The 9213-nt window shown below is 37.2% G+C and overlaps 1 protein-coding gene across 1 annotated transcript in view; it reads right to left on the bottom strand.

Moving 5' to 3' along the window:
• LOC135155439 (mucin-2-like) overlaps nucleotides 1-5781 on the bottom strand; it is a 22169-nt gene extending 16388 nt beyond the window's left edge. The window contains exons 1-4 of the mRNA XM_064104400.1: nucleotides 5775-5781; nucleotides 2453-4966; nucleotides 1217-2305; nucleotides 1-1024 (exon numbers count right to left, since the gene is read on the bottom strand). The exon at nucleotides 1-1024 is cut by the window's left edge and continues 2309 nt beyond it. Of these exons, the coding sequence (XP_063960470.1) occupies nucleotides 1-1024; nucleotides 1217-2305; nucleotides 2453-4966; nucleotides 5775-5781 (4634 nt within the window). The remainder of the gene's footprint in view (nucleotides 1025-1216; nucleotides 2306-2452; nucleotides 4967-5774) is intronic.
• Between the last annotated feature and the right edge of the window lie 3432 nt (nucleotides 5782-9213).

Below are 9213 nucleotides of genomic sequence, written 5' to 3'. Positions count from 1 at the left end.
GGTGTAGTTTTTTCTGTTGTTCCATCAGCTGTTGTAGTTTCTTCTGTTGTTGTGTCAGCTGGTGTAGTTTCTTCTGTTGCTGTATCAGCTACAGTAGTTTCATATGTTGCTGTATCAGCTGGTGTAGTTTCTTCTGTTGCTGTATCGGCTGGTGTAGCTTCATCTGTTGCTGTATCGGCTGGTGTAGCTTCTTCATTTGTTGTAGTATCAGGTGGTGTAGTTTCTTCTGTTGTATCGGCTGGTGTAGTTTTCTCAATTGTATCAGCTGGTGTAGTTTCATTGGTTGCTGTATCAGCTGGTGAAGTTGCTTCTGTTGTTGTATCAGCTGGTGTAGTTTCTTCTGTTGTTTTAAGGAATAGTGTAGTTTCTTCTGTTGTTTTAAGGAATAGTGTAGTTTCTTCTGTTGTTTTATCAGCTGGTGTAGTTTCTTCTGTTGTTGTATCCGCTGGTATAGTTTCTTCTGTTGTATCTGCTGAAGTAGTATCTTCAGTAGTTGTATCACCTGGTGTAGTTTCTTCTGTTGCTGTATCAGCTGGTGTAGTTCCTTCTGTTGCTGTATCAGCTGGTGTAGTTTCTTCTGTTGTTTTAAGGAATAGTGTAGTTTCTTCTGTTGTTTTATCAGCTGGTGTAGTTTCTTCTGTTGTTGTATCCGCTGGTATAGTTTCTTCTGTTGTATCTGCTGAAGTAGTAACTTCAGTAATTGTATCACCTGGTGTAGTTTCTTCTGTTGCTGTATCAGCTGGTGTAGTTTCTTCTGTTGTTGTATCAGCTGGTGTAGTTTCTTCTGTTGTTGTATCAGCTGGTGGAGCCTCTTCTGTTGCTGTATCAGCTGGTGTAGTTTCTTTAGTTGCTGTTTCAGCTTGTGTAGTTTCTTCTGTTGTTGTATCACCTGGTGTAGTTTCTTTAGTTGCTGTATCAGCTAGTGTAGTTCCTTCTGTTGTTGTATCAGCTACAGTAGTTTCATCTGTTGCTGTATCAGCTGGTGTAGTTTCTTCTGTTGTTGTATCAGCTTGTGGAGTTTCTTCTGTTGTTGTAACAGCTGGTGTAGTTTCTTCTTTTGTTGTATCAGCTGGTGTAGTTTCTTCAGTTACTGTATCAGCTGGTGTAGTTTCTTCTGTTGTTTTATCAGCTGGTGTAGTTTCTTCTGTTGTTGTATCCGCTGGTGTAGTTTCTTCTGTTTTATCTGCTGAAGTAGTATCTTCAGTAATTGTATCACCTGGTGTAGTTTCTTCTGTTGCTGTATCAGCTGGTGTAGTTCCTTCTGTTGCTGTATCAGCTGGTGTAGTTTCTTCTGTTGTTTTAAGGGCTAGGGTAGTTTCTTCTGTTGTTTTATCAGCTGGTGTAGTTTCTTCTGTTGTATCTGCTGAAGTAGTACCTTCAGTAATTGTATCACCTGGTGTAGTTTCTTCTGTTGCTGTATCAGTTGGTGTAGTTCCTTCTGTTGCTGTATCAGCTGGTGTAGTTTCTTCTGTTGTTTTAAGGGCTAGTGTAGTTTCTTCTGTTGTTGTATCAGCTGGTGTAGTTTCTTCTGTTGTTGTATCAGCTGGTGGAGCCTCTTCTGTTGCTGTATCAGCTGGTGTAGTTTCTTCAGTTGCTGTTTCAGCTGGTGTAGTTTCTTCTGTTGTTATATCACCTGGTGTAGTTTCTTTAGTTGCTGTATCAGCTAGTGTAGTTCCTTCTGTTGTTGTACCAGCTACAGTAGTTTCATCTGTTGCTGTATCAGCTGGTGTAGTTGCTTCTGTTGTTGTACCAGCTGGTGGAGTTTCTTCTGCTGTTGTATCAGCTGATGTAGTTTCATCTGTTGCTGTATCAGCTGGTGTAGTTTCTTCTGTTGTTGTATCAGCTGGTGTAGTTTCTTCAGTTGCTGTATCAGCTGGTGTAGTTTCTTTTGTTGTTGTAATGGCTGGTATAGTTTCTTCTGTTGTTGTATCAGCTGATGTAGTTTCATCTGTTGCTGTATCGGCTGGTGTAGCTTCATCTGTTGCTGTATCGGCTGGTGTAGCTTCTTCATTTGTTGTAGTATCAGGTGGTGTAGTTTCTTCTGTTGTATCGGCTGGTGTAGTTTTCTCAATTGTATCAGCTGGTGTGGTTTCATCTGTTGCTGTATCAGCTGGTGTAGTTTCTTCAGTTGTTGTATCAGCTACAGTAGTTTCAACTGTTGCTGTATCAGCTGGTGTAGTTTCTTCAGTTGTTGTATCAGCTGGATTGTTTTTTTCAGTTGTTGTATCAGCTGGTGGAGTTTCTTTCGTTGCTGTATCAGCTGGTGTAGTTTCTTCTGTTGTCGTATCAGCTGGTGTAGTTTCTTCTGTTGTTATATCAGCTGGTGTAGTTTCTTCTGTTGTTGTATCAGCTGGTGTAGTTTCTTCTGTTGTTGTATCAGCTGGTGTAGTTTCTTCAGTTGCTGTATCAGCTGGTAAAGTTTCTTCAGTTGCTTTATCAGCTGGTGTAGTGCCTTCTGTTGCTGTATCAGCTGGTGTAGTTTCTTCTGTTGTTGTAAGGACTGGTATAGTTTCTTCTGTTGTTGTATCAGCTCGTGTAGTTTCATGTGTTGCTGTATCAGCTGGTGAAGCTGCTTCTGTTGTTATATCAGCTGGTGTAGTTTCTTCTGTTGTTATATCAGCTACAGTAGTTTCATCTGTTGCTGTATCAGCTGGTGAAGTTTCTTCTGTTGTTGTATCAGCTGATGTAGTTTCTTTTGTTGTTGTATCAGCTGGTGTAATTTCTTCTGTTGTTGCATCAGCTGGTGTAGTTTCTTCTGTTGTTGTATCAGCTGGTGTAGTTTCTTCTGTTGCTTTATCAGCTACAGTAGTTTCATCTGTTGCTGTATCAGCTGGTGTAGTTTCTTCTGTTGTTGTATCAGCTGGTGGAGTTTCTTCTGTTGTTGTATCAGCTGATGTAGTTTCATCTGTTGCTGTATCAGCTGGTGTAGCTTCTTCATTTGTTGTAGTATCAGGTGGTGTAGTTTCTTCTGTTGTCTCAGCTGGTTTAGTTTCATCTGTTGCTGTATCAGCTGGTGTAGTTTCTTCTGTTGTCGTGTCAGCTGGATTGGTTTCTTCAGTTGTTGAATCAGCTGGTGGAGTTTCTTCTGTTGTTGTATCAGCTGGTGTAGTTTTCTCAGTTGTATCAGCTGGTTTAGTTTCATCTGTTGTTGTATCAGCTAGAGTAGTTTCAACTGTTGCTGTATCAGCTGGTGTAGTTTCTTCAGTTGTATCAGCTGGATTGGTTTCTTCAGTTGTTGAATCAGCTGGTGGAGTTTCATCTGTTGCTGTATCAGCTGGTGTAGCTTCTTCATTTGTTGTAGTATCAGGTGGTGTAGTTTCTTCTGTTGTATCAGCTGGTGTAGTTTCATCTGTTGCTGTATCAGCTGGTCTAGTTTCTGCTGTTGTCGTATCAGCTGGATTGGTTTCTTCAGTTGTTGAATCAGCTGGTGGAGTTTCTTCTGTTGTTGTATCAGCTGGTGTAGTTTTCTCAGTTTTATCAGCTGGTGTAGTTTCATCTGTTGTTGTATCAGCTGGTGTAGTTTCATCTGTTGCTGTATCAGCTGGTGTAGTTTCTTCAGTTGTTGTATCAGCTACAGTAGTTTCAACTGTTGCTGTATCAGCTGGTGTAGTTTCGTCAGTTGTTGTATCAGCTGGATTGGTTTTTTCAGTTGTTGTATCAGCTGGTGGAGTTTCTTCTGTTGTCGTATCAGCTGGTGTAGTTTCTTCTGTTGTTGTATCAGCTGGTGTAGTTTCTTCTGTTGTTGTATCAGCTGGTGTAGTTTCTTCTGTTGTTGTATCAGCTGGTGTAGTTTCTTCAGTTGCTGTATCAGCTGGTAAAGTTTCTTCAGTTGCTTTATCAGCTGGTGTAGTGCCTTCTGTTGCTGTATCAGCTGGTGTAGTTTCTTCTGTTGTTGTAAGGGCTGGTATAGTTTCTTCTGTTGTTGTATCAGCTCGTGTAGTTTCATCTGTTGCTGTATCAGCTGGTGAAGTTGCTTCTGTTGTTATATCAGCTCGTGTAGTTTCTTCTGTTGTTATATCAGCTACAGTAGTTTCATCTGTTGCTGTATCAGCTGGTGAAGTTTCTTTTGTTGTTGTATAAGCTGGTGTAGTTTCTTTTGTTGTTGTATCAGCTGGTGTAATTTCTTCTGTTGTTGCATCAGCTGGTGTAGTTTCTTCTGTTGTTGTATCAGCTGGTGTAGTTTCTTCTGTTGCTTTATCAGCTACAGTAGTTTCATCTGTTGCTGTATCAGCTGGTGTAGTTTCTTCTGTTGTTGTATCAGCTGGTGGAGTTTCTTCTGTTGTTGTATCAGCTGATGTAGTTTCATCTGTTGCTGTATCAGCTGGTGTAGCTTCTTCATTTGTTGTAGTATCAGGTGGTGTAGTTTCTTCTGTTGTATCAGCTGGGGTAGTTTCATCTGTTGCTGTATCAGCTGGTGTAGTTTCTTCTGTTGTCGTGTCAGCTGGATTGGTTTCTTCAGTTGTTGAATCAGCTGGTGGAGTTTCTTCTGTTGTTGTATCAGCTGGTGTAGTTTTCTCAGTTGTATCAGCTGGTTTAGTTTCATCTGTTGTTGTATCAGCTAGAGTAGTTTCAACTGTTGCTGTATCAGCTGGTGTAGCTTCTTCAGTTGTTGTATCAGCTGGATTGGTTTCTTCAGTTGTTGAATCAGCTGGTGGAGTTTCATCTGTTGCTGTATCAGCTGGTGTAGCTTCTTCATTTGTTGTAGTATCAGGTGGTGTAGTTTCATCTGTTGCTGTATCAGCTGGTGTAGTTTCTTCTGTTGTTGTATCAGCTGGTGTAGTTTTATCTGTTGTTGTATAAGCTGGTGTAGTTTCTTCCGTTGTTTTGTCAGCTGGTGCAGTTTCTTGTGTTGTTGTATGTAGTGATGTTGTTCCTGTTGTTGCTGTTGTATTAGCTGATGCAGTTTGTTTTGTTGTTGTATCAACTGTTGTGGTTCCTTCAGTCTTTGTACCACCTGCTGAACTCGCTGCATATAATTGAAAAAAAAAACAATAGATTTAAACCAATATTTAATTGTTCCAGAACAATTAGATTATGTTTACCTTTATTGACTGTAGTTCTTGGAAATGTTTAGCAAGACCATAATTATTTTTTTCAATATTTTTTCTCTATATATTGATATATATATATATATATCGATATTATTTGTGACTCAGATTTAAATCGAGAACAAGTAATGTAAATATTCTTAAGCTGAAAGAACATCATTGCTTTGACCATCCATCCCAAAGTATAAGGTCTCCTAAAATCAATTATAGATTTGTATTGATCATGTATAACTTTTACAACCCCAAAATTAAGGTTTTCATTACCAAATCGAGGTCATTTTGTTCCACGATCAATTTGACAAGCAAAAAATGGTTCTTGTCTATGTGTGATATATTCCTCCCCAAAAGAAGTCATGATCGCTCATTTTACGGGGTGCACAATTCATGCATTCTTAATGCTGCATTACTTTTTTTTTAAAGAAAGCGCCCTCACACCCCCTCCGAGATCTGCCCCCGTTGGCAGTCAGTTTCGTAACAAAATCATGACTGTCTATTGATTGGGTTATAAAATCATGACTGTCCATTCATTTTGTAACAAAATAAGAATTGCATGTTTTGTTTAGGTACATTGGTTTACACTCGGTGCCCAATATTAAGCTTCCAATTTATTCTTGATATTTGAGACCATTTTTAACAAACCAGGGTGTTTGCAGCTGCAAACAACTCCAAGGTCAATCGAACACAACACATATCCTTTAGCAAAGAAGCCATGAACCCCAGGCTTACCAGTCATTGTAGTTTGCGCCCAGCACGCTGTGGAGATCTGTAAGATTCAAGAACAATCGAGGCAAGATTATTGGAATAATTTCGTTGAGGGAAGGGCATGATTTATCAGTAGCGGAAAATTGCCCTGATAAAATAGAAGACACAGGTAGGCACATATTGCACTTTTTCTGGGATACGTTTGTTTTGAAAGTAAACCTATAAGAAAACGAAGAAGGGTACTTCTTAAAATGTGACTTGCCACCCAAAATCAACAATAAGTTGCCAAAAAACAATTTGGAGATTTTCTTTTAGCTTGAAAATGCCTGGGCTTTTAAATGTTTTTTTTTTCTTGTTTAATGCTCAACAATAACTCATATCAAATGGTTGAAATGAGAAGAAATTCTGCGAGAGCTTTGGGGATGTGCACACTATGCAATCGTGCCAAGAGGTCCGCAAAAAGGATGTCAAAAAAAGTCTTGTATCTAGTCTTTTATTCAGCTCTACAACTTCAAATTTTTGGCATTTTTAAGGAAAATAATTACCCATTAAAATGACATTTTCAGCTGTAATTTACAGAGAGACTATTGCTTGTTTTGGAGTGGCTGGTTAGGAATATACTTTATATTGGTTAAATTGATACTCGTCGTTCTAACATTCAGTTTAGTTTCAGTTTAGTTTAGTTTATTTTATTTCCATAATTCATATACAGACATTTACATGCTTGACATGAGTATAACATAATTATCTTGAATTGAAATAAATGGTTCTTGAGACAGAAATTATACGCAATAAGAATTTAAATCAGTGAAAAATGGAGGGGCCTAAGTTGAAAGCAGACCTTGAGAGTTATAGGCCCCAATGGAAGAAGGAGATAAGATATAAGGCTATATAGTTATTAAAAAATAACAAGGTAAAAGAAAAACAACAGTTTATACAGGTATAGTGAACCAATCGGTTTAATCACATCGGTAGCACGCCATGGAAGGAAAGTAATGTTTTAAAGAAAGGTATGGTGGTAAAATGGAGCTGCTGAAAGGTTTAGATATCTACTGCTGCCTGAACTGCATAATCATTCAGAAAAGTATGTTTAAGTATACGTTTGAATATAAACAATGAATTGGAGTCTGAAATGTCTTTGGATAGTCCGTTCCAGTACTTCGGGTCCTGAGAAAGTAACTGTTTTATGAGCAAAGGTTGTTCGAGTCAGTGGCAAATGATAAAATGTACTTTGTCGAGTTTCGTATGAATTAATTACATTTCTTTTAACAAATAATAAAGTGACAATGGCTGGTAATTCATTTGTGGATAGCTGGAACATAGAAATTCCTAAATTATATCTATATATGTCTGAGATTTTGAGAAGTTGATTTCCATGAAAGTAACGACTTGTATGGGAAAGGAAACCAGCATTATTTATGTTTCTAACCGCACGTTTTTAAATGACAGACAACCTATGTAGTTGAGTTTTAGAGCTATTACCCCAAGCAAGAATACCGTAATTGAGATAGGGCAAAATCAAAGTATTGTAGAGAGATAATAAAAATTTTTGGGGAAGATAATGTTTAAGTTTGTTTAAAATGCCTGTGTTTCTAGCCGTTAATGTACAAAGATAATTAATATGTGATTCCCACGATAGTTTGCTATCGATATAAATTCCAGTAAATTTTGTGGAATCGACTTTAGTTAAATTTGTGTTAGCAATCAATATATCACGGGGTAAAGATTTGATTACTGTAAGTATTACTGAACAACATATAATGAGTTTTGTTAACATTTAAAGATAGCTTATTTGCATTAATCCAGGCTTGGACCATTATCAATTCCTCGTTCAGGATTTCAAGGAGGCTGGTGGGGTTACGGTGGGAGAAAAATATATTAGAATCGTCTGCAAAAAGAATAAACGACAAATTATCAGATGAATGTTGAAAATCATTTAAAAACAATATAAACAATAGGGGGCCTAACAAGGAACCTTGTTGAACACCACATGATACTTATCTCGGGTAAGAGTCCTGTCCATTAATACTAACGAATTGTTTTCTGTCGGAAAGATAATTTCCAAACCACTCCAAGGCCTTTCCTCGAATCCCATAATGGGATAATTTATGCAGTAAAATATTATGATTGATAGTATTAAAGGCCTTGGAGAAGTCAAAGAAAATTCCAACAGTGTGAGACATGTTATCTATGGCATGGGCTATCTTATCTAAGAAAACAAGTAATGCATGAGTTGTGGAGTGTTTCTGTCTGAAGCCAAATTGATTATTAGATAAGATATTATGATATATTAAAAATTTCATTGTACGTGAATATACTAGTTTTTCGAGAATTTTAGAGAGGGAGGTCAAAAGAGAAATAGAGCGATAATTACCAAGATGATCAGAGGCACCTTTCTTTAGTATTGGTATGACTTTGGCAATTTTCATTTTCTGTGGAACGATACCATTTGTACTGGATAGATTCAGGATATGTGTCTGGGGTGCAATAATATGTGGTATGATCTCTTTAAATACACGATTTGTTATACCATCATACCCTGGGCTTTTATTTTGTTTTAGATTATTTACAATGTCGATAACTTCATGTTCTAAGATTGGGGTAAAGAATAAAGAATATGGATTCGGGGATTTTAAAAAGTATTTAAAGTCTATGTCAGTTGAGGGAATGTTATGGGCAAGATTAGGGTCAATGTTAACGAAATAGTTATTAAATTCCTCAACAATTCGAGGGGATTTAGAATGTTTTTGTCATATACATATTTTTGTTATTTGGTTGGATATCTTTTTCCTTTTCAGAATATCGTTAATTGTATTCCAGGTACTTTTAATGTCGTCTTTATGTTTAATGAATTCTTTCGAATAAGAGTTCTTCTTAGCAAGCCTAAACGAAGATGTTAATATATTACGGTAAGAAGAATACTTGGATTTATTCAAAGAAGTAGGGTTGTTTTTATATTTATAAAATAGATTGTTTTTTGTATTGATGCACTTTAATAAAGCCTTTGCTATCCATTGACGCCTTGGGCGCTTTTTATAATTTGAATGATGTTTTTTTCAAATTGGGATACAAGAGTTAAAGTGATGCATAATTATTTCTATGAACTGTTCGAATGCGGTATTAGTATCAGTGCAGTGATAGATTGCAGTCCAATCAACTGTATCGAGTTCATTTTTTAGGCGGTTGATGTTGTATAGTGACAGGTTACGTAAATCCTTCTATATTATAAAGCGAGGAGGGAGTGTGTTTGAGCCATGTTTCTGCAATGCCGATCACTGACCACTGATATTTTAGTTGTTTAACAAATGATTCTAATTGGTCGAAGTTTCTATTGAGACTCCGAATGTTATATTGCAATAGTATTATATTTTCATCATTGTGTGTATTCAAATTGGAGAAAAACATTTTCTCAGAAAAATAGTCAGAGTAAGGGTTGTTACCCTCTACGGTTGTTGATTCGAAA

This window comes from Lytechinus pictus, chromosome 9, assembly GCF_037042905.1.
Source record: "Lytechinus pictus isolate F3 Inbred chromosome 9, Lp3.0, whole genome shotgun sequence".
In the NCBI taxonomy this organism is placed as follows: Eukaryota; Metazoa; Echinodermata; class Echinoidea; order Temnopleuroida; family Toxopneustidae; genus Lytechinus; species Lytechinus pictus.
Note: the sequence above shows the minus strand (reverse complement) of the source record. Positions and strands in the feature narration are given on the sequence as shown.